Source organism: Elephas maximus, chromosome 14, assembly GCF_024166365.1.
Source record: "Elephas maximus indicus isolate mEleMax1 chromosome 14, mEleMax1 primary haplotype, whole genome shotgun sequence".
Taxonomy (NCBI): Eukaryota; Metazoa; Chordata; class Mammalia; order Proboscidea; family Elephantidae; genus Elephas; species Elephas maximus.
Genome location: NC_064832.1, coordinates 39820394 through 39843431, shown reverse-complemented (window position 1 = coordinate 39843431; position 23038 = coordinate 39820394). Strand labels below are relative to the sequence as shown.

General features: G+C 40.3%; 1 protein-coding gene across 2 annotated transcripts in view; it reads right to left on the bottom strand.

Moving 5' to 3' along the window:
- Positions 1-1152: 1152 nt before the first annotated feature.
- The window catches only part of VWA8 (von Willebrand factor A domain containing 8), a 481697-nt gene continuing 459811 nt past the window's right edge, over positions 1153-23038 (bottom strand). For both annotated transcript variants that reach the window (XM_049853196.1, XM_049853197.1), the window contains 3 exons: positions 5805-5903; positions 4681-4919; positions 1153-2628 (listed from right to left, as the gene is read on the bottom strand). In XM_049853196.1, the coding sequence (XP_049709153.1) occupies positions 2520-2628; positions 4681-4919; positions 5805-5903 (447 nt within the window). In that variant the 3' untranslated portion in view covers positions 1153-2519. The remainder of the gene's footprint in view (positions 2629-4680; positions 4920-5804; positions 5904-23038) is intronic.

Here is a 23038-nt window from a genome sequence, read left to right as displayed (position 1 = left end):
GAGCGCCCAACTGCGTGCAGGTAGAGCTTCCCAGGACAAGAAGGGCGAGGAAGAGAGTACTGTGAAATGTAGTCAGTTTATGAGAGGAGAAAGAGCACTGGAGGAAAAGAGAAAAAGACAACTGCTTGACTTCTCGGTTCTTCAGTGTGAGGTATGGGCTGAGGGGCGGCCCAGCTCAGTCGTGGGGTTAGAATTCCAACTCTGCCTCTGCCTGGCTGTGTGAGCTGGGCTATTGAGCTTCTCTAAGCTTCAGTCTCTTTATTTGTAAAATGAGCATGCTAATTGCCTTCAGTAGTAAGTCAATACTTTAATACCAGAGATCTTGGGCAAGTGACTTTAGTTCTCTGAGTCTGGCTTTATCTGTAAAATCAGGTCAAAAATACTTAATGTACCTGCATTGCTGTGAGGATTGAATGAAAGAACTTGTGACATCACTGACCTAGCACCTGGCTAAGGATCCCTGCTGGTGTAGTGGTTTAGCACTCAGCTGCTAACTGAAAGGTTGGTGGTTTGAACCTACCCAACAGCTCCCCGTGGGAGAAAGACCTGGTATCTGCTCCCATAAAGACTACAGCCAAGCAAACCTTATGGTGCAATTCTAGTCTGTCACATGGGGTCCCCATGAGTCAAAAATCAACTTGACAGCACCCAACAACCTGGCTGCTGTTGTTATTATTAATGTAGTTACATTTTTAAAGTACTTAAAGTCCGTTGTCATGGAGTTGATTTTGACTCATAACAACCTTGTAAGACAGTGTAGAACTGCCCCATAGAGTTTCCAAGGCTGTAAATCTTTATGGCAGCAGAATGCCACATCTTGCTCCCATGGAGCAGTTGGTGGATTCAAACCACCGACCTTTAGGTTAGCAGCTGAGTGCTTAACCACAGTGCCACCAGGGCTTCTTTTAAAGTACTTAAAAACCAAAAACCAAACCCATTGCCATCGAATCGATTCTGACTCATAGCAACCCTAAAGGACAGAGTAGAACTGCCCCATAGGGTTTCTGAGGTACAGCTGGTGGATTCGAACTGCTGACCTTTTTGTTAGCAGCTATAGGTCTTAACCACTACACCACCAGGGTTTCCATGCAAGGCACTTACTGGATCGAAATTGCTTGCATCACTGGATGAGCCGATATGCAGAGTAATCATCTGGCTAGAAAAACAAGACAAGCCATGCAAGTTTCCCTGCGCTGGAAATCAATCGCTTTTATTATTTGACAGTTAATGTCAAGGAGGCAGGGTGGTAGGGCAAATGGGTGTTATCTTTTCTTCTGTCCTATAATTAGTTAAAACGAAATTATTAATCTATGCAATTTCAATACACATGGGTGAATGAGGTAACATTATTAACAAGATTCACTTTTCCAGCGCCTGATAGGAATGCACACACACTGGTGCACCAGCCTTTGTGACTTTGCCATCTGTGGTGGAGAAGAGCTTTTTATTATATGGTTAGAAAGGGGCTGACTCCTGCTGAAGCATTTGATTTTAAACAAAGTGACATCGGGCCTACTGATAAATAAGGGTCAGCCCAGTGGGTGGGAATAAGGTATGGTGGGAAAGAAGGAAGAATCAGGCTTCGGGGGGAAAAAAAAGTATTTTTTGATAGCTAAAGAATATCCAATTACCATTCAGTTCAAACATACTGTCTTGTCTTTACTTTGCACTAAGTAATTTTTATGTGAATACTCTCATTAAATATTTTTTTTCTGGTAAGCATTTACTACTTGAGCATTACATTATGGATTCTAAAACGGAAAAGTGTGAGCTTTTGAGAAGATCTAGAAGAACAGGAAGAAACAGGAAGGCAAGACACCCTTTATCCTTCCGCCCTGGCATTTAAAGAACCTTTAAAAAGTCATGTGAGATGGGAGGCAATCTAAGGTTCTTTGATTCTTCTTGGCTTTGGCCAAGAAAATGGAATTACTGAAAAAAGTTCAACCTTTTATAAAACACTGCTGTTGGAAGGGTTTCAGTGAGTTTAACACTATGTAATCAATGTTTTCTGGGCAACACAGAGTGGGTGAGAAAATAAAAAATAATTATTGGGTAGAAGTAGGTTGGGTGGGTTCGCACAGACTTGTATCTGAATGTCAAAATGTGGCATCAAAGGCTTGGTTTCATGGGGCCACTTTCGTTATCTTAGATGACCAGATAATGCATTAAGGCAAAAGCAAGGTACTTTCTGTGCCCCAGGCTCCTGGAAAGAGACCAAGTACCATAGCTCTTAAACCACCTTCCTTTAACCCTGACCCTTTACAGAACACAGGTCAACTCGCTTCTAATGATTTATAAATCCAGCTATGGTTGTGGATTTCGACACACAAGGCCCACTCTGGCTGCTTTTCTGAATTCGGATTACAGAGCAAGCTAAGTGTTGGCAGACCCAGGAGTGGCAGAAACATCGGACAGTCACTGCATGGGTTCAGTTCACAGAGGCCTTCTTTTCTTCAGAGTACTCTTTATTCATATTTTATTTCAGATGCCAGGGTCGCTGGGGTGAGGAAGGGCACTTCTTAAACACTCGACAACATGGTGCTGGTGAAGATCTGCTGTAAAATCTGAGGGATGTCCTTGGTATCCATGGCAACGAAGGACCGGCCTGCTGGCAAAGTTCTCTGAAGCCTGCAGGGATAGAACGGGAAAGAAAGTTACCATTGCTAATTGGAGCTCCCCTTCCACCTCCTGCCCCAGCAAACCACAGCATTGAGTGGTTTCTTCGGAAAGGAAGTTTTCACTTTCTAATACCTTGCTGGGGGCCTGCAATTGAATTGGCTGTCACTAGGCAATGAAAGGCTGGGAAGAAGGACACATTGAAAGCAGTGAACCGAAAGAAGGGTCTTTTCAGTGAGAAAATCAGTCAATGTGAAAAGACTTTTCTTCCTTTTATGACTGTCATTTCCTGGTATTTTGCATTCCCTGGGTAGAAGAGAGCCCCAAGGGACCAATCTGGGATTAGCTCACCTGGGTCCAGTGAACGTGTTGGCCTTGGACTGCACTTCTAAGTGCTTTTCCTTCCTTAGAAAACAGGCTTCCAAAACTGTTGCCTGCCAAACCCCAAGTGGTTCTTGTTCAGTCTCTTTCTTTTTTTTTCCACATTACACAATGTGAAATGCAATCTGTATTACCCAATTGCTGCTTTGATGACACTGAGGTTATATAGGCTTACAGTAATTTTTTAAAATGCCAATTTATCATTTGGAACAAAGGGCCATTTTTGAAGGCAGTAAACTGGCAAGACACAGTTCTCCCCAAAAGAACGCCTCCTTTCATTGTGCCAACAAAGTTTGGTTTTGGAATGACATTTAATAAAAGTCCACCGTCCCGTGTGGTATCATACATCTGGCATGCCCGGTAGACCAGCTAATTCTGCAATGTATCTTCTGCCAGTGGATGTTGGACCACTTCCCTAGGAAACCACAAGGGTATTATTGTGCTTTTTTAAGTATTCAAACAGTAGTGAACAGAAGTATTCTGTTCACTAGAAAGACAAAATAGCCATTTCAGCTCAAGCAGGATCCACTGAGCTTGCCTTCTGTCTGCCTAGCACTGGGCTGTGCTGAGGAAATCCGGGCAGAGAGGTTTAGTTTTCTAGGACACCGAGCTTCCGGAAGAGGCTAACACGTGAAACTGAGAAACATGCAAAGTCGGTTTGTAATAAAGCTACTGTAATTACATGATATTAAGTCTGTTCTCAACCTTACTCTGCAAGCCTGCAGCAAGGATAAGGGAGTAGTCAGCATTTTAGAAACTAAAATATTTCCTAGTCTATTTACAGGACAAAAAAAAAAAAAATTTTTTTTTTTTTTTTTTAACAGAGTATGAGAGCCCTGGTTCGAATCCACCCCGTGGGGACAGTTCTAGTCTGTCCTACAGGGTTGCCATGAGTCGGAATTGACTCAATGGTAACGGGTTTGATTTTGTTTTGTACCAGGGTATGGCAGGTAAAAGAGACGGAACAATGAAAAGTCTCATGGCCCTTTGTGTTTTAGGCAGGCAATTTTTGTTTTGTTTTGAAGAGATATACTTTCATTTGTGTTTTCTGATTCTTCCACATTTCTCAAGCAGAGAAAAACCATGAGCTCTTTCTGTTTATAATTCCAAAAGATAAAAGTCAGTGTGTTTGAGTAATGAAAGATCTCTCCTATTATCGCCAATGGTATTATTGTCTGACCATAAATTTCTCTACTGAAATTTAGTATACTCAGTGTAGAATCTTACAATATATACTGTCTTACACTGTCTCCCAGTGTTTCACCTGGGTAAGCCTTGTCTTCCTCAGTAAGAAAGGATACACACACACATACTCTTACAGGAAAATCAGTAGACCTTTACTACTGTGAATAAGATTTGAACACGAACTGATTGGAACTGAGCTTGGGAACCTGATATAAAGTACCAAGTGTATAAAATACTATCTAATTTATTAGTGGACAAATCAACTTATTACTTGTTTTATTATTGGTGTAAATATAAATGAAAAATGATTAATTTAGAATGATTACTGCTCGTCCAGCCACAAGCTAGAACATCATATCCTCTCAGCTTGAGGGCACGACTATGGTTTCCGCTTTTCCTCCATTCTCCCTAATGCCCTTCACCATGCTGAGCCTGTGAAATGTCATGTGTCAGGTACTCAAGAATCTGTAGATAATCACCTCCTGAAGTGACACTTACCTGGTTGCTTGATCACCTAAGGATCCAATAAAAATGGCAAAGGCATTTACTTGAGGGTTGCTTGTCAGGATCTGGGCAAACTTGTCAGGATGTATCCCATATCGTGACAGATTTGCGTCACTCAAGACTATGACAAAGTACTCATCAGCTTCTTCTTTAGTGATTTCCTTGATGGCATGTTTTGTCCCCTCTAGCGTATGGTCCCCACTCATGCAGAACTGAGCATGGGCATGCATTGTCTGGAGGCAAGAGACATTGCACAAAAGCCACAGCTGAGAAACTTCTTTTTTAGGAAACGCAATTTTTCTATTGACCGCGAGAATGCAGAAATACCAATTGTTACACATGAATAGCAATATCTGAGTAAGTTCTATTTAATTTGCACATTAGAGTAACAACGGTATGTGGTGATATTTGTGTTTGTTACAGACTTTCAGTAAACACAGGAAGCATTCCTAAACGATCACAGTTGGCACTTTTAAATTCAAGCTGCCATTTAAAGTGAGGAAATGGGAGAAAATATAAAACTTGGCATCACTACTAGAGGATGGAGATGATGCAAGAGAAAAATAAGGACTGGAGTTGAGTTTCCAGTAAATAGGGTTATGCTATTAAACACTATTCAATAGCAATGGCGCAGATTTACTTTAAAATTATGGTATGCTAGTCACTATGCATCAGAATTGACTAAACAGCAACGGGGCTTTTTGTTTCTATTGTAGAACTAAGTATAAGAAATTCAATACATCATTGGAAAATACTGAGAAACATGTAAAACTGGGGTTAGAGAGCGCTCGAAGGAGTCATTCTTTTCCTTCTGATGAAACATCTATGGGCTGAAAAGAACTGTATAGGACACAGGACGGGACTCAAGTTATAGAAGCTGGAACCCATACCCGAAAATTAATTGAGGAACAAAGTTTAAATTTTGTAGAGTGGAAGAAAGAATTTTAGTTAGGCAGGATGTGTAAGTTTTCTCAGTTTAATACCTGAATGTTTACAAAACAGAAAGTCTTTCTCTTTCCTCTATCTGTTGCTTCTTCAGTGAATCTTCTCAGTGCCTAGGAGATTCTTTATTTAATCTGATATAAGTTTTCAGAATATAGAGGAAATGAATGAATTACCTTCAGAATTTCTAGTCTTTGTTTGTTGTCCTTGGGGATTTTGTTCATTGGAACTAGGCTAATGTTGTAGCCATCTCCAGAGTGTCCAACGATGTCATACTACATACAGGAGGATCAGAGTTAGATTCCACTAAAGAATTGTCATTGGACCATAAATCTCTAACCATCTGGACTCTGTTTGTTCAGTGGTGCTCAGCACATGACCACAGAGAAGTACAGAGAGACGGATGTTATTATAAAGGCAAACCAAATTTTAGGCTCTTTCACTTCTGATTTATGTTCTTCTATGACCTCTACTCTCTAGCAGGAGGTAGAAAATGTGATGGGGGCTTCAAAAGCTGCCAAGAATTCCATGCTTAACTTTCAGGAGATATTTTTTGTTTTATAAATTATATATACATATGTAGTGGTAGGCAGAATTCTAAGCTGATCCTGAGATTTCTATCTCCTGTGTACACACTCTATATAATCCCCTCCCTTCAAGTGTGAGCTTGTCGTTGTTGTTGTTAGGTGCCGTCGAGTCGGTTCTGACTCATAGCGACCCTACGTGCAACAGAACGAAACACTGCCTGGTCTTGCGCCATCCTCACAATCATTGGCATGCTTGAGCTCATTGTTGTAGCCACTGTGTCAAGTGTGAGCAGGCCCTGTAAATACAATGGGATGTCACTCATGTAATTATGTTACCTTGACGGCATTGGGTGGGTTTGGGTATGGGGCAAAAAGGATTCTGAAGATGTAATTAAGGTTACTAATCAGTTGACTTTGAGTTATTCAAAAGGGAGATTATCTGGGTGGACCTAACCTAATCACATAAGCCCTTGAAAAGCAGTGAGGAAGGACCGTAAGAAGGAACGAAGTACTGATACATGCCACAACATGGGTGACCCTTGAAAGCACTATGCTGAGTAAAAGAAGCTAGTTACAAAAACCACATATTATATAATTCCACTTATATGCGATGTCCAGAATAGGCAAATCTGTAGAGACAGAAAATAGGTTAGTGGTTACTTAGGGCTGGGAGAGATGCAGGAGGGGGAGTAGGAGGTGACAGATAAAGCATATAGGGTTTCTTTTTGAGATGATGAAAATGTTCTAACACTGACTGTGGTGATGACTGCACACATCTGCAAATACATTAACAAGTACTAAATTATGTACTTTAATGAGGGAATTATATGGTATGGAAATTATATCTCAATAAAGCTGTTAAAAAAACAAAGGAATCAATGATATCCACCAACCAATTATCAATCAACAGGTGTTTTCTGAGCACCTACTGTATCTAAAACACTACTCCAGGTGCTCTGTTAGTTAAAAAATCAGGTGCCATTGAGTCGATTCTGACTCATAGCAACCCCATGTGTAAGGGAATGGAATTATTTGTTTCCTCTCTGTTCCTTTCTAAATGGTGAGTTCTTTCAGGGCAGAAACCATGCTTATTCATCTTTGTATTTTTAGTGCTTATGAGTGCCTGGTGTGTTTAATGCACAAATGCTTTAAGAGAGTGTCACGGATTGAATTGTGTCCCCCCAAAATATATGTTGACTTTTTTTGGTTAGGCCATGATTCCCAGGATTGTGTGGTTGTTCTCCATTTTATGATTGTAATTTTATGTTAAAAAGGATTAGGGTGGGATTGTAACACCGCCCAAACTCAGGTCACATCCCTGATCCAATAATGTAAAGGAAGTTTCCCTGGGGTGTGGCCTGTGCCATCTTTTATCTCTCAAGAGATAAAAAGGAAAGGGAAGCGAGCGGAGGAACGGACCTCATACCACCAAGAAAGAAGCACTGGGAGCAGAGAGCGTCCTTTGGAACCGGGGTTCCTGTGCAGAAGAGCTCCTAGTCTGGGGGAACATTGATGAGAAGGCAAACACAGAGAGAAAGCCTTCTCCTGGAGCTGACACCCTGAATCTGGACTTTTAGCCTACTTTATTGTGAGGAAATAAATTTCTCTCTGTTAAAGCCATCCACTTGTGGTATTTCTGTTATAGCAGCACTAGATGACTAAGACAGAGAGTTTGCAATCAAATCAGTGCACTAAGACGTTTTCCTTTCAAATGTGGGCTACATTCTTTTATAAATAAGCTGTTTGGAAGCTGGAATGCATTTTTCCTCTCAAAAATTATCATGTGATAAATGGTGGTTAGCCTGAGCTAGCTGAGCAAAAAACAACCCATAACAAAACTGAAACAATCATATTTAAAATGAAAAGTAGAAAATTTCCTGTTGAAATTAGTTATTATGCAAAACGGGGAATCAGAAGGCAAAGTGGGGTATTTGGGGGAAGAGAGTTTCATTTTAGTCAGGCTGAAATTGTGCTTTTGGGGAGGCATCAGGGTGGAAATCTGCTTCAGGTAATCAGAGATGTGGCTGGAGGTAAAGACCTACCAGTCAATCCCAAGAAAGGGAGTGATGGAGTAACACACGACTGACAAGGGTGAATGCACACGGAGAGAAGGTCAGAGAAGGCCCTCAGCAGAACCTTGGGGGAGTTTCCCCTTCTGCAGGGTGGAACAAATGCACAGGGCTAAATAAGGAAGATGGGGAATGAGCAGTAGCAGAAACAGGAGAACCCAGACAGCTCTGGGAAATCGGCACGTAGGGCTTCAGGAAGAGGTTGTGCAACTGTGTTGAGCTACACTAACCACGTCACTCAGGGAGAATGACTGCTGATGAATGACCTCTAGCTCTCATCATCAGTGGTGACCTTTGGGAGAACAATTTCATTGAAGATTTGTAGGGAAAGGAAGGAATCAAAGAGCAGTGCCTAGAAAGGGTGTTGGGTGTTCATGCATTTTCTAGGCAGCAGGGTGGAGGCTCATGTAAGCAGAGAAAAGATTGAAGTTGTCAAGGATTTCATTTTACTTGGATCCATAATCAACGCCCATGGAAGCAGCACTCAAGAACTCATATGACACATTGCATTGGGCAAATCTGCTGCAAAAGATCTCTTTAGAGTGTTAGAAAGCAAAGATATCACTTTAGGGACTAAGGTATGCCTGACCCAAACCATGGTACTTTCAATCACTTCATATGCATGTGAAAGCTGGACAACAAATAAGGGAGACTCGAAAAAGTATCGATGCCTTTGAATTATGGTGTTGGCAAAGAATATTGAATATACCATGGACTGCCAGAAGAATGAACAAATCTGTCTTGGAAGAAGTACAGCCAGAATGCTCCTTAGAAGCAAGGATGGCGAGACTTCATTTCACGTACTTTGCACATGTTATCAGGAGAGATCCGTCTCTGGAGAAGGGCATCATGCTTGGTAAAGTAGAGGGTCAGCAAAAAAGAGGAAGACCCTCAATGAGATGGGTTGACACAGTGGCTGCAACAATGGGCTCAAATGTAGCAACAATTGTGAGGATGACGCAGGACTGGGCACTGTTTTATTGTGTTGTACTTAGGGTAGTTACGAGTTGGAATTGACTTAATAGCACCTAACAACAACAACAAGAGTGGAAGCAGTGGGAAGGGAGAGCCATAAGATGATGGGTATGGCAAAAGAAAAAATAAGGTCCCCCAGAAAGTGGGGGTGAAGAAAATCAGGGTCACAGTCAGAGAATCTAGAAGGAGGGAGGACACTCTTTTTTTCAAGGAGTAAAAGGAAGACAGAGAGAATGAGAACAGACAGAGAGCATTTGAAGTAAAAAACACAGTATTTTACAGATAGGAGCCTCTGGTGGTTGGCTCCCCTATAAAGCAGGTGGTGAGGTTATATACCAAGTACGAGGCTGGGGACTTGAACACTGTGATCTTTAAAAGAACTGTCTATATGGGATCAAACTGACAATGGCAACGCGAAAGAACAGATAGGAAGCTTCAGGTGCACTGAGTTTATGTTAATGGAATTAGAATAATTTGGAAAAGGAGGGTGAGAATGGTTACACAACTTGAAGAATATAATCAGTGTCGCTGAATTGTACATGTAGAAATTGATGAATGTGTGTATGTTCCGCAGTGTATATCTTCAACAATAACAATAACAAAAATAAAATTATTAAAAAAAAAAAGAACGGGGCTGGAGGAGTTCAAGAAAGAAAGCAAAGGCTTGAAGGAATCTAAAAAAAATGGAGAACTTATTTGAACAGGTCCACCTGTAACATTTGCAGGACCCAGGACAAATGTACAAATGGAGGCACATATAACACTGAATATTTAAAAATTCTAAATCAGGCTACAGACTATTAAGCAAAATATGTCCTACTTTGATAAACATACCTCATAATGAGTGGAAGGGCTAGAATACAGAATTTTTGGATTTCTTTAAGTTCTGTGCCAGAACAAGGCAATGTGGGAAGTTCTGGCCCCTTGCCTGTGCCCCCCTCCCATCTCTTCCCACAGCTGGCTCTGTCCTACGCCCCTTGGACACCCAGTCATCATATCACACTCCATTCACACCTCTCCAGACAGTGCTCTTTGGCCACCCCTCAAACCTAGGGGTGCTCACACCATTGGCCAGTCTGCCCTAGGAAGATGAACCTAGGAGACAGGCCCAGGCAGGCCCTGGAAATATGCTGGGGTCATTTGAGCAAGATGGTCAGGGATCCCAGGTACCAGGAACATGATCTAGAAACAGGGTCTAAGTGGGCATGCCCTCTTGACCCCATAGACTCTTGACTTCGTGGGGATGGACAGAGGAGGGTCAGAGTGGGGCCTTGGGCTTGGAAGTTTATTCTATGTCTCGTTTAAAAGGTGTTTTTTGTATACTAGGGAGAAATTTGTGGTTCAGTGGTAGAATTCTCACCTTCTATGCAGGAGACCGAGGTTTGATTCCCAGACAATGTACTTCATCTGCAGCTACCACCTATCTATCAATGGAGGCCTGAGTGTTGCTATGGTGCTGAACAGATTTTAGCAGTGGAGATTCCAGAATAAGACAGACTAGGAAGAAAAGCTTGGCAATCTACTTCTGAAAATCAGTCAGTGAAAAACCTATGGATCACAATGGGTCTGATCCTCAGCGGATCATGGGGATGGTGTAGGATTGGGCAGTGTTTCATCCCATTGTACATGGGGTCCCCACGAGTTGGGGGAAAGTCGATAGGAGCCGACAACAACAACATTTATATACTAAGGATGATAAAAAAGAATTGTAGGAAAACAACAATATATTAAAAAAATGCTGGCAATAAATGCTTTCCAAAGATGTAATAAATTCAATATATGAAAAAAAATTCTCTAGCATAGTTTGCTATCAACATAGATAGCAAAACGACAAAAAAACTGAAACCTCAAAGCTGTACAGCTCTTGGAAATGAGTAACTATAGGAAATTACTGGCATCAGCCTACGCTTGACTGAGGTCATCGATGTCAGAGCTGGGACTGGCATAGGTGTGGGGGACAGCCTGCCAATCCCTCTGTGTAAGCATGCTTGAGACCCTGGCAAGTTCTTTTGACAATGGTCATGGCAGGAACTATCTGTAACAAGAAGAAAGCTCCAGAGAGATGCCAGCCAGACTGCTTCCATTATGAGGCCAGTGAAGTAATTCTATAAACAGGATCTTACACATGAGGGCATAAGACCAGTTCCTTGAAACAGAACTAGTTCCTTGTAGTTGGCTGAGGGAAGAAGACTATAAACATAATTGACTGTTTCCTTCCTTTTAACTGATGGTTAAAATTCTTACTAATCAGATGATATCAGGTAAGATTATATAAATTTTTGACCATGTAGTCTGCTCACAGGGATGACACAACTGGGTACTGCAAGGAAAAACATTGTTAGGTATTAAACAAATTGCAGTCAAATAAGTTGTTGGAAGCTCTTCATCAAAACAAGATACTAGAGGCGGGGCCAAGATAGTGGAATAGCCAGACGCTTCTGGTGATCCCTCTTACAACAAAGACCCCCCAAAAAAGTGAAACAAATATATTGATGACAAGCTGGGAGCCCTGAACATCAAAAGCATAGTTAGAAAATGGACTGAGGAGCAGGGAGAGGGAGAGACCGTTCAGAAGCAAAGAGGTGTTGTCAGACCTGAATCGTCAGAATGCCTCAGGCATCATTCCCGGGAGTGCCTGTGGCAGGCTGGTGGTAGTGTTCAGCCGTAGTTTCCTCAGGGAGAAGCAGCCAGCCACACAACCTACTCACACCTCTAGAACCAGAGAATAATGATGCTCTCGGCAAAAGCTAAGTACTTGCGTATATTTTACTGTGCCCCCCACCCCCAAGCCAGCTTCAGAGGCTGTTGATTTCCCTGGGCCTGAGATAGGCCCTGTTGAGTGCCTGGAGCCATTCTCCCGGCCTTGGAGAAGGAATAAATTCGCAACCGGGGGAAAAGATAATCTGCCAGCTCCACTAACCTGGGGCGCTCTGGACAGAAGAGGCTCCTGTCCAAGCATAAATGGTCCGTAGACTTTGAGTACCTTTGCCCCCTGCATGGACCTGTGTGGGCCTATTTCAGGAGACTAGGCCCTTGTTGGCAGGCTGCAACTGTTTCAGTTGTGCAGTGGAAAGGTGGGTGTTTGATGATTGATATCCCTTTGCCTATTAAATAGGGACCTCACCTACCCATATCAGGGGCCTAAGGACTGGTGGCTCCACTCAAGTCACCCAGCCGCCTGCGACAGGGGTTCAAGGATAACTGGTACCTCCCAGTCCTTACAACCAAAAGCACTGGGTGCCCACCGTCCATCTGCAGAACCCACTCACCTGTATGCTCTAGGGGAAAGGGATGCGGTTTCCTCAGAGTCACTTGGGGGATGATTCTGAGCCCCCTGCCTTGTTCAGAGCATGACTCCCTGCTGCAATCAGATACCAGTACATACACCAATCACCCCTGCCTCTCTAAGACTGTAGGACAGAGCCTATACCACAGACTTGATGACCAGCTACCTGGACACCTGAGCTGAATCCATACAAGAAAAGGGAATGGACTCCTAGACTGACAGACCTGATAACAGCGCTATCTGGAGACAGGATGTCAGAGTTTCAAAGGCAAAAATAATCAAGCTAGCTCTCTCAAGCAACCCATTTGGGCATATCAAAACAAAACAAAGAAGCTATGACACAGTAAGCAAACATAAAATAAACTAATACAATAACCTATAGATGGCTCAGAGACAACAGTCAATGTCAAATTACATAAACAGACCATGATCGCTTCAGAAGCTCTCAAAACAAAGAATCAAGGGATATTCTAGATGAAAGTGCCTTCCTGGAATTACCAGAAGCAGAATACAAAAGATTAATATACAGAACCCTTCAAGACATCAAGAAGGAGATCAGGCAATATGCAGAACAAGCAAGGAACACACAGATAAAACAGTTAAAGAAACTAAAAGGGCTATTCAAGAACATAACAAAGAATTTAATGAGGTGCAAGAATCCACAGAATCCATAGAGAGACAGCAATCAGAAATTCAGACAATTAACAATAAAATTACAGAATGCGACAACTCAATGGAAAGTCAGAGGAGCAGAATTGGGCAAGTGGAAGGCAGAATTGGTGAGCCTGAAGATAAAGCACTTGGCACCAATATATTTGAAGAAAAATCAGACAAAAGAATTAAAAAAAATGAAGAAACCTTAAGAATCATGTGGGACTCTATCAAGAGAAATGACCTGTGAGTGACTGGAGTACAAGAACAGGGAGGGATAACAGAAAATACAGAGACAATTGTTCAAGATTTCTGGCAGAAAACTTCCCTGATATCATGAAAGATGAGAAGGTATCTGTCCAAGATGCTCATCTAACTCCACATAAAGTAGATCTTAACAGAAAGTCACCAAGACATATTATAATCAAACTTGCCAAAACCAAAGATAAAAAGAGAATTTTAAGAGCAGCTCGGAATAAACAAAAAGCCACCTACAAAGGAGAGTCAATAAGAATAAGCTCAGACTTCTTGCAGGCAAGAAGGCAATGGGATGACTTATATAAAACACTGAAGGAAAAAAATTGCCAGCCAAGAATCATATATCCAGCAAAACTGCCTCTCAAATATGAAGGTGAAATTAGGACATTCCCAGATAAAAAGAAACTTAGAGAATTCATAAGAACAAAACCAAAATTATAAGAAATACTAAATGGAGTTCTTTGGTTAGAAAACCAATAATATCAGGTATGAACCCAAGACTAGAACATTGGACAGAGCAATCAGAGGTCAACCCAGACAGGGAAATCACAAAAATAAATCCAGATTAAAAAAACATTCAAAACAGGGCAACAGAGATGTTATTATGTAAAAGACAACATTAAAATAAGACAGAGGGACTAAGAAATGTAGTCATAGATCTTATGAATGGAGAGGAAGACAAGGCAATATAAAGAAATAAAAGTTAGGTTTAAACATCGAAAAATAGGGGTAAATATTAAGCTAACCACCAAGGAGACTAACTATCCTACTCATCAAAACAAAACTCAAGAAAAAAACAGAGACTCAGGAGAAACAAAATCAACAACAACAAATAAGAGAAAAAGACTATATATAAAGATAAATGACTTAGCACAAAAAATTAAGTGAGAAAAAAAAAACTGTCAACAACACACAAAAAAAGACATTAAAATGACAGCATTAAATTCATACCTATCCATAATTATACTGAATGTAAATGGACTAAATGCATGAATAAAGAGACAGAGAGTGGCAGAATGGATAAAAAAGCACAATCCGTTTATATGCTGCCTACAAGAAACAAACCTTAGAGACACAAACAAACTAAAACTCAAAGGATGGAAAAAAATATATCGAGCAAACAACAATCAAAAAAGAGCAGGAGTGGCAATATTAATTTCTGACAAAATAGACATTAAAGTTAAATCCACCACAAAGGATAAGGAAGGACACTATACAATGATTAAAGGGACAATATTTTTTTTAAGGATATAACCATACTAAATATTTATGCACACAATGAGAGGGCTGCAAGATACATAAAACAAACTCTATCAGCATTGAAAAATGAGATAGACGGCTCCACAATTATAGTAGAAGACTTCAACACACCACTTTTGGTAAAGGACAGGACCCCAGAAAGCAGCTCAGTAAAGACATGGAAGATCTAAATGCCACAATCAACCAACTTGACCTTATAGATATATACAGGACACTCCACCCAACAGCAGCCATGTATACTTTCTTTTCTAGTGCACATGGAACATTCGCTAGAATACACCTTATTAGGTCATAAAGCAAGCCTTAGCAGAATCCAAAACATTAAAATATTACAAAGCATCTTCTCTGACCATAAGGCCATAAAAGTAGTAATCAATAACAGAAAAAGCAGGGAAAAGAAATCAAACACTTAGAAACTGAACAATACAATACCCTGCTCAAAAAAGACTGGGTTATAGAAGACATTAAGGATGGAATAAAGAAATTCATAGAATCCAATGAGAATGAAAACACTTCCTATCAGAATCTTTGGGACATAGCAAAAGCAGCGCTCAGAGGTCAATTTGTATCAATAAATGCACACATCCAAAAAGAAGAAAGGGCCCAAAGCAAAGAATTATCCCTACAACTTGAACAAATATAGAAAAAGAGCAACAAAAGAAACCCTCAGTCACCAGAAGAAAGCAAATAAAAATTAGAGCAGAATTAAATGAAATAGAAAACAGAAAAACAACGGAAAGAATTAAGAAGACCAAAAGTTGGTTCTTTGAAAAAATTAACAAAATTGATAAACCATTGGCCAAACTGACAAAAGAAAAACTGAAGAGGAAGCAAATAACCCGAATAAGAAATGAGATGGGCAATATTACAACAGACCCAACCGAAATTAAAAGAATCATATCAGACATACTATCTATCTAAACTAACACAAACAGAGGTAGAACAACTACATAGACCCATAACAAAAGAAGAGATTGAAAAGGTAATCAAAAAACTCCCAACAAAAAAAACACCCCGGGGCCGGACAGCTTCACTGTAGAGTTCTACCAAACTTTCAGAGAAGAATAAATACCACTACTACTAACAATATTTCAGAGTGTAGAATAGGATGGAATACTCCCAAACTCATTCTATGAAGCCAGCATATCCCTGATACCAAAACCAGGTAAAGACACCACAAAACCAAACCAAAACCAAAACCAAAAAAAAGCCCTGGCCCAGAGTTCTACCAAACTTTCAGAGAAGAGTTAACACCACTACTACTAAAGGTATTTCAAAGCATAGAAAAGGACAGACTACTCCCAAACTCATTCTATGAAGCCAGCATATCCCTGATACCAAAACTAGGTAAAGATACCACAAAAAAAAGAAAGCTACAGACCCATATCCCTCATGAACTTAGATGCAAAAATCCTCAGCAAAATTCTAGCCAATAGAATTCAACAACATATCAAAAAAATAATTCACCATGACCAAGTGGGATTCATACCAGGTATGCAGGCATGGTTCAACATTAGAAAAACAATTTATGTAATCCATCATATAAATAAAACAAGAATCACATGATTTTATCAATTGATGCAGCAAAGGCATTTGACAAAGTTCAACACCCATTCATGATAAAAACTCTCAGCAAAATGGGAATAGAAGGAAAACTCCTCAACATAATAAAGGGCATTTATACAAAGCCAAGAGCCAAGATCATTCTAAATGGAGAGAGCCTGAAAACATTCCCCTTGAGATCAGGAAATTGACAAGATGCCCTTTATCACCACTCTTACTCAACATTGTGCTGGAGGTCCTAGCCAGAGCAATTAGGCTAGATAAACAAATAAAGGGCATCCAGATTGGTAAGGAAGAAGTAAAAGTATCTCTATTTGCAGATGACATGATCTTATACACAGAAAACCTTAAGGAATGGTCAAGAAAACTACTGAAACTAGTAGAAGAGTTCAGCAGAGTATCAGGATATAAGATAAACACACAAAAATCAGTTGGATTCCTGTATACCAACAAAAAGAACATCGAAGAGAAAATCATCAATTCAAAACTATTTACAGCAGCCCCCAAGAAGATAAAATACTTAGGAATATATCTTACCAGAGATGTAAAAGACTTATACAAAGAAAACTGCAAGAAACCAAAAGACACCTACATAAGTGGGAAAACATACCTTGCTCATGGATAGGAAGACTTAACATTGTAAAAAATGTCTATTCTACCAAAAAGCCATCTATAGATACAATGCTATTCCAATCCAAATTCCACCGACATTTTTTAATGAGATGGAGAAACAAATCACCAACTTCACATGGAAGGGAAAGAGGCCCCGGATAAGTAAAGCATTACTGAAAAAGAAGAACAAAGTGGATGGCCTCACTCTACCTGATTTTAGAACCTATTATACCGCCACAGTAGTCAAAACAGCCCGGTACTGGTACAAAAACAGATTACACAGACCAATGGAAAAGAATTGAGAATCCAGACATAAATCCATCCACATATGAACAGCTGATATTTGACAAAGGCCCCAAAACAGTTAAATGGGGAAAGACAGTCCTTTTAACAAATGGTGCTGGCATAACTGGATATCCATCTGCAAAAAAATGAAACTTGACCCATACCTCACTCCACGCACAAAAGCGAACTCAAAATGGATCAAACCCCTAAATATAAAATCTAAAACGATAAAGGTCATGGAAATAAAAATAGGGACAACACTAGGAGCCCTAATACATGGCATAAACAGCATATAAAACATTACTAACAATGTAGAAGAGAAACTAGATAACTGGGAGCTCCTCAAACACCTATGCCCATCCAGACTTCACCAAAAAAGTAAAAAGATTACCTACAGACTGGGAAAAAGTTTTTAACTATGACATTTCCGATCAGCGCCTGATATCTAAAATCTACATGATACTGCAAAAACTCAACTACAAAAAGACAAACAACCCAATTAAAAAATGGGCAAAAAATATGAACAGGCACTTCACTAAAGAAGACATTCAGGTGGCAAACAGATACATGAGGAAATGCTCATGATCATTAGCCATTAGAGAAATGCAAATCAAAACTACAATGAGATTCCATCTCACTCCAACAAGGCTGGCATTAATCCAAAAAAACACAAAGTAATAAATGTTGGAGAGGTTGTGGAGAGACTGGAACACTTAAACACTGCTGGTGGGAATGTAAAATGGTACAAGCACTTTGGAAATCAATTTGGTGCTTCCTTAAAAAGCTAGAAACAGAACTACCACACGATCCAGCAATCCCACTCCTTGGAATATATCCTAGAGAAATAAGAGCCTTTACACGAACAGATATATGTACACCCATGTTCATTGCAGCATTGTTTACAATAGCAAAAAGATGGAAGCAAACAAGGTGCCCATCAATGGATGAATGGATAATTTATCGTATATTCACACAATGGAATACTATGCATCGATGAAGAACAATGATGAATCCATGAAAGATTTCATAACATGAAGAAATCTGGAAGGCATTATGCTGGGTGAAATTAGTCAGTTGCAAAAGGACAAATATTGAATAAGACCACTATTATAAGAACTTGAGACATAGTTTAAACAGAGAAGAAAATATTCTTTGATGGTTACGAGAGTGGGGAGAGAGGGAGGGAGGAAGAGGGGCTTTCACTAATTAGATAGTAGATAAGAACTGTTTTAGGTGAAGGGGAAGACAACACACAATACAGGAGAGGTCAGCACAACTGGACTAAGCCAAAAGTAAAGAAGTTTCCTGAATAAACTGAATGCTTTGAAGACCAGCGTAGCAGGGGTGGGGGTTTGGGGACCATGGTTTCAGGGGACAACTAAGTCAATTGGCATAATAAAATCTATTAAGATAACATTCTGCATCCCACTTTAGAGAGTGGCATCTGGGGTCTTAAAAGCTAGCAAGTGGCCATCTAAGATGTATCAATTGGTCTCAACCCACCTGGACCAAAAGAGAATGAAGAATACCAAAGACACAAGGTAATTATGAGCCCAAAAGACAGAAAGGGCCACATGAACCAGAGACTACATCAGCCTGAGACCAAAAGAACTAGATGGTGCCTGGCTACATCCGATGGCTGCTCTGACAGAGAACACAACAGAGAACCCCTGAGGGATCAGGAGAGCAATGGGATGCAGACCTCAAATTCTCATAAAAAGAACAAACTTAATGGTCTGACTGAGACTAGAAGGACCCCAGAGATCATGGTCCCCAGACCTTCTTTTAGCCCAGGACAGGAATCATTCCCAAAGCCAACTCTTCAGACAGGGATTGGACTGGACAATGGGATAGAAAATGATACTGGTGAAGAGCGAGCTTCTTGGATCAAGTAGATACATGAGAGTATGCTGGCATCTCATGTCTGGAGGGGAGATGGAAGGGCAGAGGGGATCAGAAGCTGACCGAATGGATATGAAAAGGGAGAGTGGAGGGAAGGAGTGTGCTGCCTCATTGGGGGAGCGCAATTAGGAGTATATAGCAATATATTTTTTTTTTTTTTTTAGCAATGGGTGTATAAATTTTTGTATGAGAAACTGACTTGATTTGTAAACTTTCACTTAAAGCACAGTAAAAATTAAAAAAAAAAAAAAGATGATACTGGCTGGTTTAAACCTAAAGAAATATTTTAGCAACTATTCACCTATCAACAGAAAGATCGATTAATCAATGAATCCATCTAGCTATTGTTTAGTTATTTGCCCTGGAAAAAAAAGCATACTTCTTCAGGCAAACGGAATAAAGACAGGTGGGTTGCAGGCCTCCCTTTCTTCCTTCCTATCTTCTTTCCATCTTTCCTCTGCTTTTCTCTGTGTCTAGTTTGTATTGCAAAGGCTTGAGAAGACACACCTTAAGGATGGGCTTACAAAATGGTTTGCAAGCTCTGGTTTCTCATCTTTCAGAGATGCTTGGGGATTATTCTATGCCCAAAGTAAATAAAATGCTTGAGAGGAATCCAAAGTACATCCAAACTGGAGCATTCCCTGGTTTTACTGTAAATCATTTTAAAGTTCCATAAAAACAATTCTTCCATGTTATAATTATCTAGTGTCTGCTACCCAAGGATCCCAACGCATTTTACAAACAGTAATTTGCTCATTCTCAAACATATCTGAGTAAAAGGAAAAAGTATATAAACTCATTCATTTCCATTCACTAATTCCTAATTCTGCCATTCACCCAGTGTACCAGATTCGATACAAAAAAACCTCAGTCATTATCAAACTACCTAATATTCAAATTGTAACTTCTTCTGAGTAGTTCAAATTTTTTATGATTTCTCCAATTTTCAAAGCATCTATGAACTCCCTATAGCAATATAATATATAGCACATAAAATAACATATGTACTATATATTATATATATATTTTAACAAAGGCCTTCTCTCAAATAGAGAATAATTTTAAAACACTTCTTTGCTTTAGCAACTTGGCTAAATGCCCTTTGGTATATCTTCTTTCGGAAATCTCATTCATTGAGAGAAAGGTATGACAAACGAAAACAAATCCTGAATTTTAATCCAGGACACAAAGACCTATTATGAAGTAGGAAGGGTGATTTATAATACTTGGAGGAAGCTCTGCTTAGAACAAAGAAGAGCTATTAGCATTTTTATGAATAAGATTTATTTTTAAATGTCTACCAGGAAGGATAATCATTTGCTACCTTTAGAAGCGCCCATGCTTCATTACGTACCCACATTATAAGTAGGTGTATGGGACAATGGTCTAAGGCTATCCTGAGGACTGATGATATGTGAAATTCTAACCTCCTTCTAGAAATCCAAACATTCCGTTCTAAGATGACACTACTGACTGTGAAGAGAAAAGGATTAGAAAATAAATGATTAAAAGGTCCAGAGAAGCACCAATAGAACCCTAGGGTCAGTTAGTTAATACTCTATATAGTATTAGCTAGCTAACTTTTCCTCATATCATAGAAGTCACTGCAAAAAAGTTTGAAGGTCAAGACTTGGCTTTGACATTAACAAGCTAAATTCTTAACCTTTCCAAACTTAACTTCTACCATGTAAGTAGGCTGCTTAGATCACCTCTAATATGCTTCTAAGTCACTTACCCTCTCTGACAAATAGGAATAGAATGTTTTACTATGTCACAGGGTCACTGATAGGGTAATACATTTAATGACTATAATGTTTAACATTTCTATGGTTCTGTGTAATTTACAAAGTGCTTCCATATATCTCATCTCATTTTGATTCTCTCCACAACCTTATGCGGTAAGTGTTTTTATCCCCATAATAAGATGCTTAAAGAGATTGAGACTTCCTAAGGTCACAGATCAGTGATGGTCAAACCCAGGTGCTCTGACTCTAAATCCATTGTTTTTATATAGGGAAATAACCATGTCCCCATCTGCTTCCCCTCCCATTTCTGCTTAAGCTTTCTGAATGGTTGGCTTGGACATTTCTACATTAATGTTTGAATCAACTCTGAATTTGTTTAACTTTGAATGGACTCAGAAAAGTCTATACCTCCTTCATTGGCCCTACCTCCATGTAGCAGAATTTATGGGAAGGCCTGAGCCTGATATGATGACTGGTATCCATTTCTAAACCTGGAATACATTCCTAGGCCATTGGGAAAAAGTTAATTAGAAACATTGAACTAAGGTCTTGACAGCATTTTCCCAGCAGGTGCTGGTTTGTAAGTCACATCTTCCCACATTCTTCTGGGAGTTAATCCAGCCTTTCTGACCAAGATGTCTGAGAAAAGTATGTCTCTTATACCGCCTTTAGACGGTGAGATACTGAAGGTAGAGGAAGATAGACTACTTTATATAATGGTACATTTGTTCCTGACTTACAGTTTTGAAAAAAAAAAACACTAATTGGGCAAAAATAAAATGGCTGCAAGAATAGGAATAAAACATAAACTAAGAAAGAGTCCTGAAGCGGAAGTTGGAGGTCCTGGCTTGTCACAGTCTAGCTGTGTGACCTTGGCAAAGCACTTAACCTCTCTGCATCTTGGTTTTCTCATTTGTAAATGAGAGTTGGTGAAAATCATTCTTGTCCCCGAGGTTCTATATCTCAATGGTATGCCAAAACAAAACAAAACCAGGAAACAAAAAAGCCTACTTCTCTTCTTCTTAGAAACACCTTATGCCTTGTTTTCTCCTATCAAGGGAGTGATGAATGATCTAAATCTGAATGAGGATTGATGAAGCTTTTTCCAAAAAGATAGCCTCAGAGTCTATAAGAAATGGATTAAATACTGGGTCTAGGATCGCAGTTTTGTAACTCATTCTTTCCTTTAAATTTAGCAGTGGAATCCTTTCTACACATGACAAGCTAGCTTGTAAAATGCCATGGTGCAGTGCCACGGGTTGCTCTTAATATATGGCCTTTCTGGCCCTGGGTCTATAGTTCTGCCAAGATGATTTGTTAGGCCATAATCTTGCAAATGGATTGGGCAGTTTACTATGCAAATAAGGTGCATAAAATCCTTACAGGAATTGGAAAGTTTAATATGCTAATAAGGTATGTAAAACCCTTACAGAGATTGGACAGTTTACTATGCAAATAAGGTGACTGTGGCCTACCAAGGGGATTGGTCAGTTTTGCCATCCTGATAGGCTTATAAGGGCTAATCCCACAGGGTTGAGGGGGAGCTCACTACCATCAAGAAGAGCTGGGAGCAGTGTATGTCCTTCAGATCTGGGGGTCTCTGCATTGAGAACCTCCTACACCCAGGAGACAGAGGGAGCTATAATGCTGAAGACTGCAGAGACAGTACAAGATAGCACAACATGGAATAAGACAGTATAAGTGGAGAGAATCAGGAGACCGGTGGCAGATGGCACAGTGGGCTCAATGTCCCATGACCCATGGAGCAAGATTGCTGAGCAGCTTCAGGCTGGATGCTTGCTGGTAGAGAGGGGTACCTCTGGGCACTGTATGGTGGAGCCAAAACAGCTGTAATGCTTGCCTGAATAGGGGCCAGTGGCAGAAGCCAGGGCCTGTGCAGGGGCCAGCAACAGAGGCCAGGGCCCAAGTGGGGGCCAGAGGCAGAGGCCTGAGCAGAGGCCTCCCTGCAGGTATGGCCAAGAAGGAGCTGAGAGCTGTCTTCGCTGGAAGCTGTTCTGATTGGCAAACAGTATCCTGTCTCCTGAGTTGTTTCCCATTACTTCCAAATCGATTCTGATCCTGAGTTGTAGCCTGTTATTTCCCGAATAAACTCCATAACTGTGAGTATGGTCTGTGAGTCCTGTGTGGCCGCTACAATGAAATTATCAACCATGGCAGAGAAGTCAGAGTGCCGTGGGGAGAATAGCTGGGGTCAGAATTGGTAAAAAAAGTTGGAGAGTGGAGGTATGTCTGACCTCCACCTCATGGGAATCAGCT